A 23,073-nucleotide genomic window follows, 5' to 3' on the forward strand; every position below is an offset into this window, starting at 1 on the left:
TATCATTATGTCAAGCATCACTCAAGCTACCTACATACCAAAAATCACGGTGATCCATCAATCGGTTCTTGAGTTATCCCCCTTTAAACATTTGTCCATTAAACCCCCCTGCAGTTCTAGAGCAAGCAACTAGGGGGCTCAAACTCATGTCACTTTATCCCCAGCACAAGAGCTATCTACCATCTAAATTTCGTCACCCTAGCATGTCTGGATCATGAGATATCAAAACCGGAAGTTCTGCTGCAGTACCATGACAAGCCGCCAGGTGGCCCAAAATCTAATCATTTTGAGGTCTCATCAAGACCTACCCACCTATTAAGTATCAAGACAATCCATCAAGACCTTCTCAAGTTATCGTGTTGACAGACACACACACACACACACACACACACACACACACACACACACACACACACACACACACACACATACACGAACGCCCCTGAAAACATAACCTTCTTGGCGAAGGTAATGAATCATTGATTGAACTTTATTGCTCGACAGATGCTCACATTCTATACTACAATATTGCACTGAGGGCAGTTACTAGTGTCTTTTCAATACGCGTTGTTTGTGGATAATTTCGTTTTTTTTTGCTATAGATGTCTGTATATTGAACTGTATATTAATCGGATATAGGCGCACTACTTATAAGTACCTAATATCAGCTCAGAAAAAATAGCTATGCCTTTAAGTACCAGAGTTGTACCAAGGATAGAGGTGCTAAAAAGCTCATTCTTTCCTAGAACTATCGCAGAGTGGAACTCGCTGTCACCATGTACAGTAGGGACATTATATTAGATACAGATACAGTTTCTCAGTCCAGAAAGGCCAGGGCCTTTCTTTCTTCTTCGGCCTCGATGTCATGTCGGAAGAACACAAGGATGATGACGTCACTCGTCAGCGCACCAATCAACCAGAGGATGACGAATATGCGGTCCATCACCATGGCAACCTGGAAGATGGGCAGAAATCTAGAAGTTGGCGTGTGAGATACTTGGTTTTAGCACAGGGATAAGAAGAGTTTCCAGGCAATAATCAAGGGTTAATGACCCGCCTAGAGGTGTATATTGTGTGATCAAGCCTTGCCAGTTGCTATAACCACCGGATGAAGCCACCGAGTGAGCGCAGCGAACCCTTAATCATTGTTTTGCCCCTGATTTTTCTGGAAACTTTTCTTATCCCTGTGCGCGCGCGTGTTTGTGTGCGTGAGTGTGTGTGTGTGTGTCTGTACGTTTGTGTTTGTTTGTGTGTGTGTAATTTTACCCACATTTGTCCATTCCGGTGGCTCTGGTTCCTCCGGCCCGGGGTCCAGTCGTTGTAAGATGTTTGTTTGTGTGTTTGTTTGTTTGTGTGTTTGTGTAATTTTACCCACCGTTGTCCATTCCGGTGGCTCCGGCTCCTCCGGCCCGGGGTCCAGTTGTTGTAAGATGTCGTTAAACTTGTCGGACAGCTCATCAAACTTCTCAAAGTACTGGGCAGTCCCGGTCACGTCTGAGTCATACAGGTGGAACAAAAGCTTTAATACGTCGGTGAAGGTTAGACATCCAGGTAATAAGATACGCCAAAAATCATTACTTAAGCAACTGGATATGATTTTGGAAACGGTCAGACGTTTCAGGTAGTATCCACTAGCTTTCGTCAGTGACTGAGAGACCAGAGGGGAAATGCAGGTTTATAAGCACAAACTATTGATTGGTATGCAAATAAAGTGAAGACAATTTTTTGGAAGTCGAAAAAGGAACAAAAGTCAGACAAGTCAAGCGGAGCAGGTTAAAAGATATTGCGCTGAAACACACCACAGCTTCAATTCATGATGCTGCATGATTGACTGACGCAGTTAGTAATGCAGCAAAACGTACTCGATCATGCAATAAGACATTGATACATTGCTCTTGTAGCAAAACGGAAGAACGCCTATTGACTATGACGTCACACCTTTGGCTGTGGTGACGTGCACGGGACAGGGCGGCTCCTCGCTGACGTCATGGAGGGATCGAGCATGCGCATCACGCCTGATGAGGACGGGGCTGCGGTACACCTTGACCCGCGGGATGGGCGTGGTCAGGCTTCCGTTGTCCTGGAAACGACGAAAAACATACTTGCTGAGGAACTTCACCTATATATAAACTTCAAGCAAGCCCTTTGACTCCCATCGTGACAGTAGATTTGCCGAGCCTTTCCGAGCTAGCGTGGCGCACGGTGTCAGGTACAGGAGCACTCAGTGGCACAAACAAACAAACAAACAAACAAACAAACAAACAAACCTGTCCGTGTGTGGCAGCCCCCGTCCCGTCCTGTCCTGGTGGCGGAGCGGCAGGTTTGCGGAGCAGCAGACGGCGAACTACAGCTAGTAAGGGGCCCACAAACAAACAAACAAACAAACAAACAAACAAACAAACCTGTGCGTGTGTGGCAGCCCCCGTCCCGTCCTGTTCCTGAGGAGCAGCAGCAGGTTTGCGGAGCAGCAGTCGGCGCACCACGGCAGGTACCGGGTCGCTCAGTGGCTTGTGGTGAACCTTCAGCACCAGCACGATAAACAGGATGGAGAAACCCACCAGACCCATAGTGTTGTGGAACCAGATGTCTGTGGCGGGAAAACAGAAGGATGACTTGAACTTGTAGCGAAACATGTAGCAAACATATGTAGCAAAACATGTAGCTAAAAATAGCAGTACCTCGACCTCTGACTCTTAACTGAAGTCATATGGCCGTGCATTAAGGGACAACATACCGGTATCTATCATACAAACCATACAAACTTCCTGCCACATTTGACCGTTTTGACCGTGGATTTCCGTACACCATAACCTGTTAATAGCAGATATATTGACGGTGTCCTATTCTTACCTTGACTGTTTCTCTGGTCCTCATCAGTTATAATGGCCCACTATTCCCGTCACGTGAATAGTGAGACGCTCTTAAGCGCAAAACCAAGAATACGTACACGGTGTAGATGAAGTCCTTTCATGGTACTTTCGGGGGCCGGCAACCTTCTCTGGCTAATGAATACTGTCTTGCCAACGAAAGGGATCTGCTTGGAGATTAAGCCAACAGCCCTAATCCCAAGACCACTCTGCCACTTTTAATACCGAGTTAAATAACGGCTATAACTGACCGATCAGCGGCACTGTCGCGGTGTTTCCTGGGAGCTCCGACTCCACGGAGTACAGGTATAGGATGAGCACGAGGAAGATGGTGACGTTGTACTGCACCCTGACGGGGATGGCGGAGGGCAGCAACATGCCGAGGAACGTGAGAACCTGCAGCAGCACGCACGGCAGCATCAGCTCAACAACCTGCGGAAACAAATTTGTATATGTACACACTCACGCACACATACACACAGACAAGCACGCACTCTCTCTCTCTCTCACACACATACACACACACACACACACACACACACACACACACACACACACACACACACACACACACACACACACACACACACACACACACACACACACACACACACGTACACATACACACAGGCACAAAATCACACAGGCACACACACACACACACATACATAGTATTACATACACACACACACACACACACACGTACACATACACACAGGCACAAAATCACACACACACACACACACACACACATACACACACACACATACACACACACAAACACACACATACACACACACACACACATACACACGCACAGACACACACACATCACATGTACACACACACACACATGTACACACACACACACACACACACACCTCTCACCTTGAAGAAAGGTTTCCGTCGAATCAGCAGAAAGACGGTCAGTTCGCTGTGGGGCTCTCTCCACCCGATGTGAGTCATCCTCTCCTGTTGTAGGGAAACAAGAAACTACACATCAAACTAGCTATAGACTCACTGCATACAGCAGCCGGGCTCTACCGGGCTCTCTAGGTTGCTAGAACACAGTAGAAATTGTCCACATAGACTGACTACTATGCCAGAGGTGTTAGCCGGCCAGGGGAGTACGTAAATTACAGCAACATGTTCCCTAGGAATGCATACTCTCTTCTGTACAATGACTATCCGCTCTGGTATAGTGTCCTCTAGTCTCTCGAAGACCCAACCTTTTCTGTTAGCTGAGTAACATTATCTGTACAGGTAATCATCCCTAGACAGGTACTTTCACCTGAACAGGCAACCTTACCTGAACAGGTAAACCTTACCGATCTTACAGGAAAGCCTATAAGATCCCAGTCGTCCTCCTTGTGCATTTCTGCGGTGAAGGACAAGTTCTCCCACCGAAGTTCATCCCATCCATACAACCAGGATCCAAAACGTCTGCAACACGAATACAAGTTAAAAACTTCGGCATGATACAAGCGAGAGCAACGGGCTATGGATAAACTGAAGAGTTACAAAAAAAGATGCAAAATAAGACTTTCATCAACGATTAAATTGAGGCTAAAAGGAATATAATAGAACTAGAAAACGACAGGCTAAATCTAGAACTTTGGAGGAAGATAGTCTGCACCAGACTCTTTTGCAAGCTGAAGAAGTAGTAGAAATCGGGCTAAAAGAATGTAGGTGGCCAGGGGAGTTGGCCGATCATAGACAAACTGGCCTAAGGCCGGCTAACTCTCCAGGCAAGCTACAATCTTGTTTGACCGATTTCTACTATTTATTCAGCCTGCAAAATAGTCTGGTAGAGACCAGGAGGAATAGGAGAGAAAACAAAAGATCTGGACGCGCGAAGAACACACCAAGCAGCGCCAACTCACAGGGGGCAGCTCTGGCTGTCAAACGGGAAGGCGGTGACGTCGACCTGACACCCCGAAATCAGAATGGTTTGTCCCCTGCAGACGACCGTGCCGTTGCCATGGAGACGCACGTGATTACACACCTCCAACCGGCCGCTCCAGTCCTTCCCGTCGTTCCTGAGGATATTTAAAAAAAATCACTGTTAAGAGAATGGATACTGAGTATCTTCTTGCTGTTCGTCCGTAGCAACAGGGGGTCTTGCGACGTTTTCACACTTGGTTGATTTTATATAATCTTATAGAATGTGAATTTAAACGGGAATTTATTTCCCTTTTTAACATTTCTTGACGTTTATATATCATCATACCATGTATGTCCAAATGGCTGCCCGTTAAGTAGACTTTGAGTATGATTTCGTATCGTGCTTTACTAGTTCAAGGCCTTGTTATGACATCATGTCGGATCCTGCAGTAACAACTACCACCGCAAGGTGGCGCCGTACACTGTTGGCTGCAGAACTTCAAAGGCCGTGCAAGGAAAAGTTTCTCTCGGTTCCTGTTTTGAAAACGAAAAATAACAGCCAAACGAGCAACCAGGACAGCGTCGGTTACCATCATATTCTGAGCAACTGCTACGTTTCTGGTAAACTTGTGGTTCTTCAATGAAGGTCAAAGGTCGTGATACTTGCAATGGAATGACGTATGACTGAAAATCGAAGAACTTTGAGGAGTCGGAGGTTTTTGAGCTACTGCTCGCCCAGGAGTCAAACTTACAATACGTTTGACTCCTGGACGAGCAGATTAGTCTGTTTGCAGACGGAGGTGACTCGGTGGTGTGGACGAGAAGGGAATTGCCAGCTCACAACGTCACTCACAGGTATGTCACTCTCAAGGTCATGAGAGCAGGGTGGGAGGGGGGCACAAGGGACATCAGAAGTCTTTGTCAATCAATTACGCCGTAACACGATTCGTTACGGCGAATGCATCATGTATTGATATGACGCTACGTATTTGATACAGCCTCCCCAGCGGGTCGTTTGGAAGTATTTTGTGAGGTGAATGGCATAGTGATGATGTGATGGTGGCAGATACCGTCTTCCCGCCACAAATTTTGATGCACTCCTGACGTCATCACGCCTCCGACTTCCGGAGAGTCAGCAACTTGAGCAAGTGCAGCACACATCTGACGAAGGTTGACGACATCGACCGAAAATGTATGGTGAGCTCCCTTCTAGTGTTGGAACAAAGCTTGAACTTTACAACTATGAATTCTACCAAGTGGGGTCGTGTGGCGCACTTTACACGACTTTCCCCACTTTAACTCAAGTGAAAGTGAGTATTGTCTGTCCTGTATTTGTTTCTATGTGTGGGACACAATACCAGCAACAGCTGCCTCTGTTTCGCGTGTATTGCACTGTTGCAATTTCAATAAATCAAATCAAATCAAAGCAGACGAGTTTTCATTCGAACATAATGATGACGTAGACTCTTACGTGTTGAGTAAGTAGAGGTCAGGTGACCACAGCAGGTTCTTCGGCAAGATCCGGGTACTTTTCCCTGGCCCTGACGTCATCAGTCTGTCATCGATCCAGCGCTGGGCATGACGGGAGAAGGTATGGAGGTAAAATGTATAGTACGTATTAGAAGAAACTAGAAATTTATGATCAGACATACCTTATTACATACCTTAGGAATTGCATCGTTAACCCCTAAGCAGATCTCCCGTCGGCGTTACAATATCGTAGCTTCCGACCAAATTTTCCAGTGGTCGATGGACTCAATGTGGGCTTCGAAATTAACTTTTCTTCCTGCTGTCCCATGCCAGCACTGTCCCAAAAATAAATTTCAATTGTACCAAAGTGAGGGTGAACTGTCCCAACCTGTTTTCTTGTTTTGTGATTTCAACTTGAAGTCAACTTTTTTTGCTTATGTTTGCTTTGCAGCGGATTCTGGCTGCGCGCCTTGCCTATTTGTTGGACATTACTGATTTACTGTTAGTCTAGGGTGCTGATGATTTGCTTGAGTTATCAACAGACTAACTGCCTGACAGATTTGGCATGTAAGAACGGAAACTGTGACGTTACCAACTGTAGATCCACCAGAATCGTCAAGGTTTGGCTCTTTGCGTCCTGTAAACAGTCAAAAGAACGATTGTTCATATTGGTGAAAACGTTAACTCACAAAGACAGTGAAAATCTCGACCCTGTTAGTTATCTTAACATGTCAATTTGCATTCTTAATATTTATATTCTCGCAGCCATTTTACCACGAAGAAAAGTATTTTACAAGATGTTTAAAAAAGTGTGGATACATAAGAGGCCTAGCGTGAGTCAAACCTCCCATCCCAGAAAAAATATTAGCATTGCAGGACACTTACAGCTAAAAGCATTTGTATCTCTTGTTAGCTATTTTAACATGTCTATTTGCATTCTTTATTGCTTTATTGTATGCCATCCCAATGAGTCATCACGTCCGGGTACTTACCAACTCATCCACCTCCCGGATGGCGAAGTCCAGCCACACCACAGTTGGGGGCGGTTCGCTGTTGTTGGTGGGGAGGGTGCCATTAAGCAGGGTTGGGGACGATTCGCTGGCGTCCGAGGGGAGGGTCCGGTTAGCGTTTGTGGGCCGCTCGTGTCTGTTGTAGCCCTCCGGTAGGGCCGCTGAAAACGTGGACTCCTCCAGGATTTGTCCGCAACTTCCTAAAAAATAACACAGGTTTTGTCCTGAAATAGGTCAGTCTGTCAACTCAGTACATGTAGGCTATTCCAGAGGGAGAACATCAATCAAACCGGGTAGGCGCGCTGCCTGACCACACGTGTTTTGCGTTAGAGGAAGTCTTTGACAGCTGGTGTTTTGTTGCATAACTGGCGCATCTGTTTTCCCTCAAAATACAAAAGTTCTGCTGCAGTACCAAGGTCAGCCACCAGGAGGCCCATATTTGACCTTGAACTTTGAGAGAGGTAGCGTTAAGTCAGGGGGTTCTAAAAAAGAACTGACTAGATACATTAATCTAGTCAATATATATACATATATTGGACTCACCCAAATTTTTCGACTGTACAACTCCAGTCTTTGTGTTGGCAATTACAGTTCAATCTTGTTCATAATTATACATAGATTTAGAGCTTTACAAAATGATAATTGCGTTGGGTTTGACCATACACACCAAGGTATTGATTCTTGCCGGTTGTTTTGTACTGTCATGTTTAGGTTTGTCTTGCTCAGTTACTAGTCTCCATCAGACTCGTTTTGCAGGCTGAATAAATGGTAAAAATCGGCCTAAAAGGGATACAATGAACCTATACCATTATTACGTCACAGTTTGTTTACCGCAATGAATGCCGGTCAGTCGACGTTTATATTGTACAGGGGTGCGTAGCGCGGTGTGTGTTTGTATAGCGTTAGCCTAATATAACGCTTTTGATACAGTACTACTTTCGTCTAATGTCACAACTAAATCACCTATGCGGCATGTAATGCTGTGTCAACACAACTAGACACAGCAAAAAAATCAGACATACCTTACTTTAAAAACTTTGAAATGATCTTTATTCTTTAACTGACCAGAACAGGTAAACAAACTGTGACGTAAAAATGGTATAGGTCCATTGGCCAGAGAAGCTCCATTTACCTGCAAAAGGATTTTGGTGGAGACTAGTCAGTTACATGTATATTGTGTAAATCGATTATCAGCAGTAGAAAGAGCAGCGACTTCTGGGTTTTGGCGGTGTGAGACTCCCTTCAGCTTAATTATTCATGGAGCTGGAACCGATTAAAGCCGCTGCGATGGACGCGGAAAGGTCCTAATCTGAACTTATCTCTGCACTAATGACTGCAGAGTCAGGGACGTAAGTAATAATCATTAGATTACCCACGCTGTTATGTAACAAACTAAGGGATCAAAGGTCTTAGTTTTTTTTCTGTGAAATGTCGTGTTTCATCTATCTGCTTGTTTGTTTATATAGTAATGGATGCCATAATTTGTACCATGATCAATTGATGAACGAAAGTAATAACGTTTAGATTACCCACGCCGTTATGTAACAAGCTAAGGGATCAAAGGTCTCAGTTTTTTTTCTGTGAAATGTCGTGTTTCATCTATCTGCTTGTTTGTTTATATAGTAATGGGTGCCATAACTTATACCATGATCAATTGATGAACGTAAGTAATAATCATTAGATTACCCACGCCGTTATACAACAGCTTAAGGGATCAAAGGTCTTAGATTTTCTTTTCTGAGGAATGTCATTTTTCATCTATCTGCTTGGCGTTGAACGGTGGCGGATACAAATGGTTATCAAACAATGTTGACAAGGGCAATACAAGATGGGGAAAACAGATATCTGGCGTTGGCTGAATGAACTAACGAAGATGCTTATCTACAAACATTCATGCCTTCTTTTGGCTACCAGATCCTATCAGATGCAAACAGTCGACCTTACAACGGTGCACACGACTCATAGTATGTTTGTTTATATAGTAATAGGTGCCATAATTAATTTGCAATTCCTGTGTAATTAAGTTTCTAATATGATCCCATGTGAAATAAACTGAAGTGAGCTCTTTAAATGCTCTTAAAGCATGTTTAAAGTTTCCGTTTATTATAATCCATGAAAGGTGTTATGCGTACTCAAATGCAACTTTTATGGTATCTTTACGTTCGCCAAAAAACAGTTACAACAAGGAAAATCGTAGATTTTGTACCTCCGGGTATTGTAATGTATGTTGCAGAATGTTGGGTGCATGTTGGGACTGTTCTTTGAATTAACTAGTGAATTCGCGCGAATACCATTTTTTTCGAAAAGTTTCGAAATGTTTGTAATTGGCTAAATGATGTGTGAATCACTAATCCCCCCTAGCCGACTGGAGCCCAAAAATAGAAAGGACAGGAGGCATCCGGTGGCGAATCTGGCTGCCCGACCCTCAGCGACCAGCGATAATGTAAACAAACACAGTAACGGGTGTCCGAGACACGAAAAGGAAATACAAATAATCTTACGCCCCAAAACACATATACAATAAAACAAAAAAAACCTGCACCATCTACAGCCCATTAACAGAAGATACACCGAGTCCCGAGAAGGTCTGAGACAGTATACCAAGCCGAAAACATCCGAAATTGCGCAAGAGGGCGTTGACCCCTGACCCATTGGCCCACCCGGAAGTTCGCTGGCTGCGACCCGCGCGATCCCACCAGGCACGAGACGTTGATTGACGGCACATGTGGTTCACATCTGAACAGTTTCAAAGAATGCTGACACCCCTCTGTGTGAAAGGTCAGATCAGTGGTCGCGACCTCAATGGTGATTATACATGCAAAGGTCAAAAGCTGAGGCCCGACCAACACTGAAAGGGGTGTCCATCGGCGGTCTAAACGCATCATTTTCACGCACTAAAACACACATACTAAAAAACCAAAACAATGTGCACCATCTACAGCCCAACAGCAAAACGTATACCAAGTCCCAGACATATCCGTCCACCCAAACGCGAGAAACGGGTGCGAACGCAATTTTCGTCTTCCCTCACAAAACCTCCGCGCTCGGGATATACATCCCTACCCGGAGGTAAAAACAGTTAACCAACTGGATATGATTTTGGAAACCGTCAGACGTTTTAGATAGCATCCGCTACCTTTCGTCAGTGACACTGGTGAGTTGTCAGAAAGGCAGGCTTATAAGTACGAACTATTGACTGACATTCAGATACAAACGTGAAGACATTTTTGAAAGTTTAAAAGGAAGCGAAAGTTAGACAAGTCAAGGCAATCTTCGTTCTACTAACCTGTGCTGAGCAAGGCGGAAACCAGTAGAACCAGCGCGTCTGTCTTGCGGGGCGGCATGGCTGGCATCAGCGGGGATATTCAGGCATGTTCTGTGGGGAAATATTGTATCCTGAATAGTGCTTTTTCCAGAACTATGCTTCATCCAGAGCTGTGCTTTATCCAGAACCATGCTGTACCCTGAACCGTGATTTAACGAGAACCGCCATTTATCCAGAACCGTGGTGACCAGAACTGTGCTGTATCCAGAACTGTGCTTTATCCAAATCGGTGCCCTTGGAGAAATCTAACTTATTAGATACATGAAGACTATCCAGAACCGTGCCTGATCCAAATCCTGCTTTGAAACGATAAGAATGGCCCTGACTTACCGTTTTCCCTGACATGGACTCCAAGCCTACCCAGCGCCGCGTAATTCAGAGCTCGTGCCGTCTGCTGTCACCCGAGATCCAGGGCACGGTCTGAGTCTGACAGAACCACCCGGTAACTCTGCTCCTTACTCTCACTGACGTCAACGACGTCACCGGATACTTCCCAAGGAGCGCTGAAGAGACGGGAAGTCACTTGACGATGACGCCACGGCGCGTTTCAAAACCGCTCAGTACGTAGTCTTCAACGTTTGAAGAGAATACCTTGAAAATCGGATTGATTGTCAGGTAATTTACACAGGAACACCGGTTTGTTTCAGACTTTGGCTTTTAAGGAGCAGATTTTAGCTTCGTAATAAGGTCGCCTCCAAAACCAAACCACGTTAGAATGCGAAAAGCGCACGGGGAATTGGGTTATCCTCTATCTGAGAATCATCTCTTTATGGCAACACGCCATAAACTGATGGAGAAGTGCCACCTTTTAGTTAAGTGTGCCCTGTTTTGCTTTCTTTATCTTTCTGATTTGATTTTGATATCATTAGTTTTATTGAAATTGTAGCAGTGCAATATACGTGGGACACAGGCAGCTGTTGCTGGTGTTGTGTCACACAAATAGAAGCAAATACAGGACAGGGCAATACTCATTTTCACTTGAGTGAAGTGGGGAAAGTCGTGTACAGTGCATTTCCCAAAGGCACAAGATCGGTGGCATGTCAGGACTCGAACCTGGGACCTCTTGGTTCCGAGTCGTGCACTCTGCCTTTCCGCCAGACGACCTCACTATCAGTTCTGGGATGACAGGATTTTTTAATTGTAAAAGTGGCTGCAAGAATATACTTGTTGACTAACTTGAGTGCGCAGTCACTTTGTGTCCTTTCATTTGTATTCATCACTGTTTTTCTGACAGAAAAAAGTGGCTTGATGGAGAAGTCTATGTACTAATCACATTACGGGCCGTGTGACCTGTGCGGGTCCTGGTCCCGTTCTGACCTCCAGTCATTACAGATACACATCTAGTAATTAGATAAGGCCACACTGACTTAATTTTATGGATGGCATCTGTGCGCGCATGGTTTTCGCCTCTTCTCAAAAGAAACAAGAAAGATCTAGTCCACAGAGGCTCTGGCCTGGCTCTAGGTCTGAGTAGTCCTTGGTAGTTAGCGACAATAGGGAGTCGGTGGTAACTCTGGAGGATGGCACCCAGGCTACCGAAGCTCCACGACTCAAGAACTCAGTACCTACATTCGTACAGTGCCGATTCATAAATTCCGCAAACGGCCAGCATGTGTATATGTCAAACATACGCCGCTGTGTACTGCCGCAAGTTCACAATACCACCTTTGTATTACTGTGGTTTAGTAGCATTTTTATTTTTGGTCCGATTTTTTTATTCGCCCGCGCGCACTAGTTTGGGGGTCTTCAGAGGATGTCATCCATACAATTAAATCCGTGTGGCCTAACGGCAGCGCGGCTTTAATGTTCCTGTAACGTGTTTATCCGGCCTACAGGGGGACGGCCATTCGTCAAATTAGTGTCCGACAAGGAGCTGAAATCAAATGAAATCTTTGAGAAATAAAAGCCAAACTCGCGCCCGGGCTACTAATACTATAGACGGGGTTGTAGCGGGTGTGATTTACGCACTCTTACCACGAAAGACCGTGGTTACTGGGCGATCACTGAGTCATAAAACATTTGACAATTACAGTAGCTCGACGGATTTCATAGACAAAGGGCGGATGTCTTTTGTTTTGTACGTTTTGCTAATCTCCAGGCAAATCCTAGGGTGGCAAAAGTACAGTATCAAATTGGTCATCCAATTGGTGCTGTGTCCCTGCGGGTGTCCCCCAAGGGTCTGTTCTCGGTCCCTTACTCTTTCTTGTATATGTAAATGATATTGTTGATGGACTAGTCTCTCAGCCTTTTCTTTTTGCCGATGATAGTTCTTTGCTTCAAGTTGTTGATAACCCATTTCATGCTTCCGTCTCTCTCAATTTGGACCTGGAAAAAATCTTCTTATGGTCTACTAAGTGGCTGATGGAATTAAATCCCACAAAAACTGAAGAAATTTGTTTTACTACTAAAAAAGTCCGTCAAGCCCACCCCCCACTATTTCTTAATAATTCTGTAATAAAATCAGTTTCCTGTCATAAGCATATTGGGATTATTCTTAGTTCCAATATGTCTTGGCATCTTCATATTGACAGTATTGTTTCTAAAGCTTTCAAAAATGTTAACCTATTTAGGGCCTTGAAATTTAGATTACCCCGCCATGTATTGGAAAAATATACAAGTCTTTCATACGTTCATTGTTGGAATATGCTGACGTTGTCTGGCACGGGTGCACAATCGAGGAATCAAACCTCTTAGAAAGAGTTCAGTATCATTGCTCCCTCGTTGTGTCTGGTGCCATAAAAGGGTCTTCATATTCTTTAATTTGTCAAGAGCTCGGCTGGGAGACTCTGTCCGATAGGCGACACATTCATCGCTTATTACTATTTCATAACATTGTAAACGGATGTACTCGGGAATATCTTACAGATTTACTTCCATGTACAATTACTGCTACTTCTATCTACAATCTGAGAAACAGTAGTAATCTGAGAACCATCAAATTTTCTACCAATCGTTTTGGAAAGTCTTTTATACCATATTCCATCACTGGATGGAACAACCTGAATTTGGAAATCCGTACTCTGTCGTATCCAAAATTTCGTTCAAATCTTTTCAAATCGGTACGTCCTGTAAAGTTAAACTATTTTAGCTTTGGTTCTCGTTATTCCTGTATTCTCACTACCCGACTTCGTCTGGGCACCTGCAGCTTGAATCACAATCTTTATACCCGAGGTCTTGTTACAAGTCCATCCTGTAGCTGCGGGTGTCCATATGAAACGATTGCTCATTATTTATTGCACTGCCCTATATACACCTACCAGCGCTTAGTCCTTTTTGGCAAGCTTTCAAGCATACTTGGTAATATTGTTGATTTAAACACCCTTTCTGATAATTCCATACAATATTTAGTTCTTCGCGGTAGTTTCCTTTGTTCCTATGACATCAATTGCAAAATAATGTTAGCCGCACAAGATTATATATTAGAAACAAAAAGAATTCTAACTGTATGTGTCTTCTGGGATGGGAGGATTGTTACTCACGCGAGATCTCATGTATTTTTAATTGTCTTGTAAAATATTTTTCTTTCATTGTAAAAGTGGCTGCGAGAATATAAGTTGTACCTAACTTGAGTTCGCAGTCACTTAGTCCATGTCTTTTCATTTGTAATTCTCATTGAGTTTCTGAATAAAAAAAAAAAAAAAAAAAAAAAAATTGGCCAGGCAGTATCCATTGGCCATGCGCGACCCAACAACAAAACGGGCCATATATAAAAAGCTAACGATCATTCCCTCACAACCTCTGCTTGGAGAGTACGTTTTGCGTCTTTTGCTCAGTCACCAGAGAAGGTGCCGGGCCCCTCCTGGACCAAGCCTATCGTCAACTGAGGCGGAAGGAGGCCGTTGATGTTTTTTGCTCATAAAGCAGACTTTTGCATCATTCATCATATTCCAATTGGAGGATGAAAGGTCAAACAAATTCAATTTTGATCGTTCAACAGTCGTTCGGCGATCGCCGTCTGGTGGAAAAAGGCTAGTGCGGAACCCACAGAAAATTCAGACGATATTTCTGGTTCGCTTCTCTTGGCAGCCTCCCTACTACTACCTCGCAGTTTGGATCATTAACGCATTCAGTTGCAGTTTTTATTATTCTCGCTAGTCGTCGCTCGTATCGGAGATAAACAGGATAAAAGTACATAAGGGTGTTCTTCATCTTCTTCCTCTCCAAACAGTGACCTCTGACCTGACTGAACCAGACTGTCTCTCACCATGGTAACTGATGTTGGGTTACATAATGTTGCAATTTTATAGCTGGAGGGATTTAGGTAAACGTTTTGCATTTGCTTTGCAAATGTTACTTTTCTAGTCTTTGTTGTATATCCGCTATTGTGTTTTAAAATACAAGCAATCATGACGGGCATCACTAGCTTTCTATACTGGTTAGACTTTCTTTATACTTTTTATTTTTTCTATTTATCAATCTTACAAACAAATCCTTTAGCCGCTGAGGCTGATTTCCAAGGGAGCCCATAGAAACATGATACAAGAAAATAATGTAACATAAAATAATGATAATTAAACGCAACAAAGGAATTCGAACCACGAAGTAAAAGATAAACCGTATGTTCATCATACTTCCTCCATGTTTATTGCAGTTTAAATTCCGCTTTTCTCTGGTCTGTTTTACATGGTTATCTTTGTTACAACCTTTGGAGGTTTATGTCAATACTTAGGAAGGCGTCAGAGCAACGTAGGTAGAAAAACCTCCACGTCATTAAATAATACACTATACATCCATTATTCCACCACACGAGTGGTCATTATCCGACCAAATGAGTGCCCATTATCCGACCAGATGAGTGCCCATTATTTCACCACTTGAGTGCACTAAAGATAACGATTACAACAAAGGTGCAAGATGTCAGACCGGGAGGTTTGACGTTCTATAAATAACAAATAAATATTGTCATAGATATGTTGCGAAATATGTAATAAATACATGATGTTATGAAATATAACCTGCCTTCAGAGTGACATGTTCTCGGGACGGTCTACACTCTGAAAATGACTTACTCTAACTAATCTAAATGGAAATCTTTAACTGGAGTCGCTACTTACATGGTTTGTAACTCATTACTCTGCTACCTTATCGCTTGAGGACGCATAGATTTTATCGTCCTCCTGTCGTGTGCACGCTTGTGTCTTTAGTACTAACTTCAGCCAAACATCCATGTTTCATCAGGTTGGTAGGACACTGACCAGAGAGACTCTTTTTACACAACCAAGTCTTTTATTCAGCCGACGTTTCGGTGACCGTCTGTCACCTTCCTCAGGGCAATTCGGCTGGTTCACATTGCACTGCGGTCACCGAAACGTCGGCTGAATAAAAGACTTGGTTGTGTAAAAAGAATCTCTTTATTCAGTCAAACATTCAAGAACCACGGCGGGAAAGCGTCATCATGTCGTCAATCATTCAAGTGCCTACGTCGTGGGAAGAAGAAGATACAGTCATGAGTGCACAAAAGATGCTTAAACGGTTTAAGTTTAATTTCTAATCGTCTAACAGTAATTCTTGAGTGATTCTCTTCACTGTACGAGGTGCTCTACAGAGTGACGTCATTCCCGCCATGTTGGGTGGTTAAACCTGGAAGCGCCATTTTTACGTGCCTGTAATTATAAAATTCACATCTATCAAATGACATCCAGGTTTAACCATCTAACATGGCGTAGAATGATGACGTCAGAGTCACGTGAGTGCTAAGGTTACACGTTGCCAAAATTTGTCCCATCACTGCTCGGCCTGGTTCTGTGCGATGAACTTTTCGTACGCGTTCGGCCCGACGACCCCGTCACTCCCGGCATTCCCCGCTGCTTCCGGGTGAAAGAGCGCCTCGTCGACCAATCCCAGCAGCGCTGCCAGCAGGGCCTGGCGTTTCAAGCGCTGCTCGTCGCTCTTCACCAGGTACTCGCTCAGGTTCCGCTTGCTCTGCGCCTGCGCGGCCGGCCGGTAACCGAGGTAACCGCCCAACCGGAAGTGACGCGAGGCGTCCTTCTTCCTTCGCCGACGGTCGACGTCGTCACTTCCGGAATCGGTGGAAGACGGCGACTCGAGCTCCTCGTCTGGGAACAGTAACTCCACCAGAGGGTCGTCTTCGGCCGTCGCTGGAGGGGGAAAGGATGGGCTTAGTCTCCTCCTATAGCTATCTCCTTCTCTTTCTCTCTCTCTCTCTCTCTCTCTCTCTTCTCTATCTCTTTCTCCCTATTCTCCTCTCTCTCTCACACACCGACGAGGTTATGTCCCTTTGCTCTCACACACACTCGTCTCTCTCTCTTTCTCTCATTCACTTGCTTCTTTGTCTTCCCGGCTCTTTCCCTCTAGCTTTCTCTCAGTCTCTCAGGCACCTTCTCTCTCTCGTAAGGAGATGATAGACTTTTAACAAAACTCCTACCATCTCTAAAGCTACTTCCTTCTTTCATGCATCTAAATCGTGGCATGTCCATGGTGATACTCCTAGACTGTGGTAAATGGTGCAAGAGTAAGCAAAAAGACTTACCCAGTGCGTCCAGTAGTGAGTGCAGCCAGACGAGGCGCGCCTGCTCCACCCGGCCCCGGCTCTTCTCCTGTGTCACGGATACCTCCGTCTGTCTCCTGCTGTTATAGGGAGATACATGTAACGCGTTAGCCGAGTTTTCCTGCTGTTATAGGGAGATACATGTAACGCGTTAGCCGATCGCGAGGTTTTCTGTGTGGGTCCAGTATCCTCCAGCAGAGGTTTGGGATTTGGCTTTTTTAAGTCATTCTTTGGGTTGGCATCGAAAAAAGATAGTGCAAAAAAGATTTTAAAAAGTCTAAAAACACGCCAAAAATAAGTGTCTTTAGAAGTTTAGAAAAGCATGCAGTACTTAGTATTTGTAATTAGGCAGATTAACCCTATTCAGGGGGGGGGGGCTTTTGAGGCCCGCGCCAAATTTTATCTCAGATAGCACGTGAACGGCTTGCGCTAGAACCATCAAATTTGGTCAATTAATTCAACGGGTTTCTGACAGGCAGTGTTTGAAATATCTAGTAATTTTGGTTTGCAGGTCCCTTCTTCCTAGCACGCACAAAAACGGTCTGTATAAGTGGTGGAGGTAGGATATTTTGGGCTTCTAGTTATTACTCGACAATGCAAGAAACAACCTGTAGAAAAGCATTCCTACGTACATAATATTAACACCCCTACCTCCTGAGTGGACCTTTCCCGAGTGCAACGCTCTGAGCCTCCTGCACCACCAGCAGGGCCGTCACCATTATGAAAAGTAGGGGTGTCTTGTGCATCGTTGTACTTCTGCAAATACAGAATGGAGAGGTGGTTATAAATGCAAACACGCCACAAAGCCCACTCATTGACTTCAGCCTACTTTGGAAACATTGCTTGAAATGGGAATTGTCAATACAGAATACTGGATAGAGTAGAAATTGGCCAGATAGAGAGATAACATGCCGGGGGAGTTGGTCCGTTAGAGAGTACACTTTGCGGCACCTGTTTTCTACTCTTTCCAGCCGCCTCCCGAAGCCTGATAGAGGCTGCTGGCAAGGTGAGATGGTGTAACACAGGCTAGGAGGAAGTAGTTATTATGTTTACCGAAGGAAAACATATTATTTTTACTCGGTTTCATCCTCCTCTTCTGTTCCAAACAATATACCTCTGACCTGGCAAATGATATGATTTGTTGACGTCTGTCACCATGGTGACTGGTATTACATTATGTTGCAATTTCATGGTCTGCTCTGCTCCTGTCACCATATACTCATAGTACATGTAACGTTATGTGAATGTGTTTGAGTAAAAATTAACAGAGCAGACCATGTCCGAAGGTAATCATTATGCCTTTGCAAATGTTACTTTTCCAGTTCAGTAGTATTAAATTCTTTGAAACTGCCCCATGTTTCGTGCGTAGGCTTCACAATGCGACAGAGGTCTGATGGAGTAGCGCTGCTCTTCACCCGTGCAGATGGGAAAGGCCCCGCGGGTGTGATCAGGGAGCGGTCTTTATCAGTAAATGGAACCGGAACAGTAATGTCACATTGTGAGGCAGCACACAAGGGGCTGATGCCTGAACTTTCATCATGGTACTCATGGCACTCGCCAGGTACTCCCACATCAGCAGCCAGCTGGTCTATGTCATGCGAGGACCCCATGTTTAGCATGTGCTTGTCCATTAACCAGAATTAAGCAACGAAATTCTTCCAATTTAGAGATCAGGGACAATCAGGTGTACCTTTCAATTGCGTCATAGATAGAATGCCTGCTGAGATTCTCACGGTTTCAGTTCAGAAGTTCAACTGCCAATGACACTGAAAAGTTTCTCTCTTTTCCAATTGCGTCATAACTAGCGTGCTCACAAGGTTTGCACGTCCCCTGAAGACACATAAATATCGTGCTTTTTCTCCAGTACTAAAGTAGTGGTGGGCGAGACAAACCCTTGTGTGAGAAACTAATGGTTTGTCACAAATTGGAACTTCGAGTAAAACGTTTCCCGTAGCACCTAGTTTACTCTAGGGGCTGTTACCTTCTGTTTGAGGGATGCTTTTCTGAAAACGACTTAGTAAGTCGTATTTCATAATCCACTGTTGCTGCACATGTTGGGTCCCTTTTTCTGAAATTGGAATGGTTGTCTTTAGTTCACCGCGTTACGATTTGCTGCCGGCTTGCAGAATGTTCTTGTTCTTGTTGAACCACCAGGCACCTGCGGGTTACGGATCCTAGAATTTGGTAGAAAGGAAATAGTTGGCCAGGAGAGTCAGTCCGCGAGAGGGTTAATTTCCACCTCCCGATGATAAATGAACTCTAGATCTACGCTGGCTAAACTCCCCTAGTCAATTATTCTCCCTATTGGCTACATTTTATTTGTTTTTTGAACCCGCGTTGTTAGACTCTTGTTGAACTTACACAGGTTTCCCCTGTTTTAACCTTTCTGCACAAGGCTTTCTGATCCCCATTAGCAGAGTACTTTTGTGGGTCGCTGTCAGTTTTACAGTCGCGTGGGCACAAACATGCGGGCAGCAGCCAAGCCTCTACCAGGCTTCGGGAGGAGGCCGGAAAGAGTAGAAATTGGCCAAATAGAAAGAGATGACATACCGAGGGAGTTGGTCTGCTATAGAGTACATTTTGCCCCACAATGTACTCTCTAGCAGACCAACTCTCTCTGCATGTTTTTTCACTCACTATTTGGCCAATTTCTACTATTTCCAGCCGCCTCCCGAAGCCTGGTAGAGGCTCAAATTGTTGCCAGTTTTTACTACCGCGTAGGCAGGTGCGGTAACCAATGAGTGAAGTCCTTACCTCCCGGCAGGGTCCCCTGATGACCGAACTACCGCTGCGCAGTTCGTGGCCTGACATTCAAAAACACCCGAATATGCTCTACAGAGGAACATCAACCCTTCCCATCATCGCCCCCTGGGGACTCTAAACGGTACTGCACTCTACCGCTGCGCAGTTCACGGTCTGACATTCAAAAACACCCAAACGTACTGCGGAGATCCTCCCCAGAGTAACATTATCGCCCCCTGGGGACTCTAAACGGTACTGCACTGACACCTCCTGCCACATGCTTTCCTCAGCAGGTCAGCTGAGGTTCTACTAACAAGTTTTAAGAGACAGACAGAGAGGTTCTGTTTGAAGACTATAGCTACTATATCTCTATTGGTCTGTCCGAGACTGCTTCATTGCCATCGATTATTTTCCAGGGAGATTTTAGCCTAATCAGGAGAATACGGGTTAAAAGGTCAGGCTAATAGCAAGAAAGCGGCTACTTAATTGTCTGGCTGATTTTCCAAAACCAGTAAAACAGGCCTTAAACGGAACGTTAGAAAAATACGATCACGGCCTTTCAAGGAAAAAAAATATATTGGCCTCAGAACGTCCTGTTGTATCACAGTGTTGGGACAACCCTGGCTGATTTTTACACAGTATCCAAAAATAGGTAGTCCCATTGTTATGGCCTCAAACGGGAAAGTTAGAAAAATACGGCAGGCCATTTAGGGAAAAAGTACGGGCACCAGGACGTCCTGTTGTATGACGGTGTTTGGACAACCCTGGCTGATTTTTACACAGTAACCAAAACCAGTAAAACAGTTTATTACTATGGCCTTAAACTGCTAAAATTTAGAAAAAATACTATAGGCCTTTTAGGGAAAGTATGGGCACCAGGACGTCCTGTTGTATGTTGTGTTTACATAACCGGCAAAATGTACGGCATCACAAATTTGTTCTTCCTTCCGCAGGTTTCCGCACGGCCCGACACACGGCACACACCGCCCATTCGCCCCGGCCCCACGTGTTTCCGCACGGCACGACACACGGCACACACCGCCCATTCGCCCCGGCCCACGTGACCAGACCAGCCGACATGAGGCCGCCAGCTACACAAATGCCGCGGGCGGGCGGAGCTCGAGTGGCGCCGCTGGACAAAAGGGACTTCAACAGCCCTCACCTGCCGCTACCGGCGCTACCAGGTAACATCACCAACACACCTGTGGCTTCTGGGCAGTGGGGACACGCTTAATTGTTCCCGCCCGGCGAAGCAAAAATCGCGAACCGTTGAAAGATGCAAGCGTTTTTTCCGGAGCTTCTGAGAAGCAGTGAAGCATTTACTTGATCCCGGAAAAACGAATCGTAATGCCTTCTTTCCATGTGTAAATTTGACTTTAGAACGTTTGGCCTAAAGTTTATAGGAAAGCAGAGTTGCAAGAATTTACCTCGCAGCGTTCCTAGGACAAGAGTTAAGAGTTAGCTGCTCTCCATTCACAACTATTGAAAAACCAGGCGATTCATGGTCTTGCCAACCAACCAAAAATATCAAAAATATAGCACAACATTTTAAGATTCGATTCCAGGATGGAAATCTAAAAAAAAAACTCTACTAACAAAGAGTAGTCCCTTTCATCCGACACAGTGAAGGGGTCTTAATTAACCAGATTGTTCTAAACGAAGTTTAGTTAAGTTACAAAGCTAATTTACCAATCCTGATTCGTCAGTAGACCGCGGGGGGAAGTGTACACAGTCCTGTCAATGCCCTGTCAGTCCTGATACACGCATTAACATCAACCCAAAAGTTCTTGTACCGGTCCGCCTGTTGATGTTGGGCGGGGAAAAGCCAATATGCGCCTCCCGGCTGTGCATATAGGGACACGAGCCCACCTTTTACCTGCTCAACACCTGAGCAAATTTACCTGCGCGTGCTCACCTGAGTTAGGGCTCCGGAGATGGTTTGGGACACTCTTGAAAAGTTGCTTTCACTGAATGAATGATCTTTATTGAATCGTCTTGCCCACATGAGCTAACTACAGTATTTATACTACTGAAACAACATTACCCTTAGTGTTCATAGTTAAGAAGGGTGAAACAAAACTAAGAACATATATCTATGTTATCACTATGGTGTACGTGCTAGATCTATTGTTCACAAAATAGTTTACTACGTTTTGGAAGGCTACATTTAGTTACGCCGAAAGGACCTCACGGACCTCATCCTTTGTTTAGCGATTGCCATTTCTTGTTTGTGTAAAACAGTAAATGAAAATACCTTGCCGAATAAAGGGACACGATAAGGTTTGATAAGGTACATATAGTTTTTACCAGTTATTTGGTCACTAAAGGGAATCATTAGCAGCTTGGCAAGGTTTTTTGTTGGATCATTTTAAGGACTTGCTTGGCTACGTTTACTTCATGCCTCATCCTTGCGAGCGTTTCTTTTACATGGCCAGATGGCATGGGTGTTGTTGTAGGAAAAGCGTGTTATTGTACACGAATTCGTTGTTGGTCTCTTCGTCAAAAAATCAGCTCGACAAAAATGAAGCTCAACAACCTCCTTTGGCTTGCTGGTTTATGAACTATTTTCTAGACGTAAGTAGCAGAAACGGAAAGAAAAATGCATTTTTTCCTGGCTTGCTGTACGTTTAAGGCATACATATCTGCGGCTATGACTACAAACTAAGATTCTTAATGAAAGTACCAACCAACCTTGATGAGTTGATCTGTACTTGTACTTGTCGCGAGTCTTTGTTCGCTGTCGTCGGATTTTCTTCACCAAGTCGCAAATCTTCGTTCGTGTGTCGTCTTCAGAGATTGAGTCTTGCGATAGTCGCGCGCTGTCGTGTGTCGTTCGTCCTCCCCACGTGCCGCCTCCGCAGTCCCTCCGTCCGTGCCGTCAGGTGTGTTTCTGTGTGCTGTGTGCGCGCTGCGGGGTCCTTATATCCCCACTCGAACCGCACACACGCCCAGTGAGCTAATATCCTGCCGGGAGGTGGGCGGGCGGACCGCGTGCGTAACGTGGGGATTACTCACTAACACAAACAACCGGCGGTTTGCTCTGTTCCTATGACATCAACTGTAAACTTATGTTAGCCTCACAAAACTACATAACAGTAAAAAAATCGCTGTAAAAACAAAAACTGTAAAATTATGTTAGCCACACAAAAGTACATAACAGAAACAAAACGTTTTAGCTATATGTGTCCTGTTTTTCTTTTTTTTCTTACTTTTCTTCTTGAAAGGAAAATTTGCTCTGTTTGCTCTGTTCCTATGACATCAACTGTA

At 44.6% G+C, this 23,073-nt stretch overlaps 2 protein-coding genes across 4 annotated transcripts; both read right to left on the reverse strand.

The window, feature by feature from the left end:
- Positions 1-485: 485 nt before the first annotated feature.
- Positions 486-11,334, reverse strand: LOC109481650 (neuronal acetylcholine receptor subunit alpha-10-like). The gene is made up of 13 exons (XM_019784230.1): positions 10,887-11,334; positions 10,518-10,607; positions 7,214-7,431; positions 6,814-6,858; positions 6,223-6,323; positions 4,751-4,906; positions 4,196-4,310; positions 3,756-3,839; positions 3,119-3,299; positions 2,403-2,587; positions 1,939-2,080; positions 1,376-1,494; positions 486-955 (listed from the first exon to the last, which is right to left on the reverse strand). Exons 2-13 carry the CDS (start codon positions 10,582-10,584, stop codon positions 818-820), a joined length of 1,551 nt encoding a protein of 516 aa, XP_019639789.1. The 5' UTR covers positions 10,585-10,607; positions 10,887-11,334; the 3' UTR covers positions 486-817.
- A 3,783-nt stretch (positions 11,335-15,117) lies between these two features.
- On the reverse strand, positions 15,118-22,712 carry LOC109481707. 3 transcript variants are annotated; one of them, XM_019784298.1, is made up of 4 exons: positions 22,501-22,712; positions 17,716-17,824; positions 17,047-17,144; positions 15,118-16,654 (listed from the first exon to the last, which is right to left on the reverse strand). In XM_019784298.1, exons 2-4 carry the CDS (start codon positions 17,808-17,810, stop codon positions 16,281-16,283), a joined length of 567 nt encoding a protein of 188 aa, XP_019639857.1. In that variant the 5' UTR covers positions 17,811-17,824; positions 22,501-22,712; the 3' UTR covers positions 15,118-16,280. The 3 variants fall into 3 exon arrangements, with proteins under 3 accessions (XP_019639857.1, XP_019639858.1, XP_019639860.1); XM_019784299.1 differs by having other exon boundaries at positions 17,716-17,820; positions 22,498-22,712; XM_019784301.1 differs by having other exon boundaries at positions 17,716-17,820; positions 22,494-22,712.
- Between the last annotated feature and the right edge of the window lie 361 nt (positions 22,713-23,073).

The sequence above is a fragment of the Branchiostoma belcheri genome, unplaced genomic scaffold (assembly GCF_001625305.1).
Source record: "Branchiostoma belcheri isolate BF01 breed outbred unplaced genomic scaffold, Haploidv18h27 scaffold57, whole genome shotgun sequence".
Taxonomy (NCBI): Eukaryota; Metazoa; Chordata; class Leptocardii; order Amphioxiformes; family Branchiostomatidae; genus Branchiostoma; species Branchiostoma belcheri.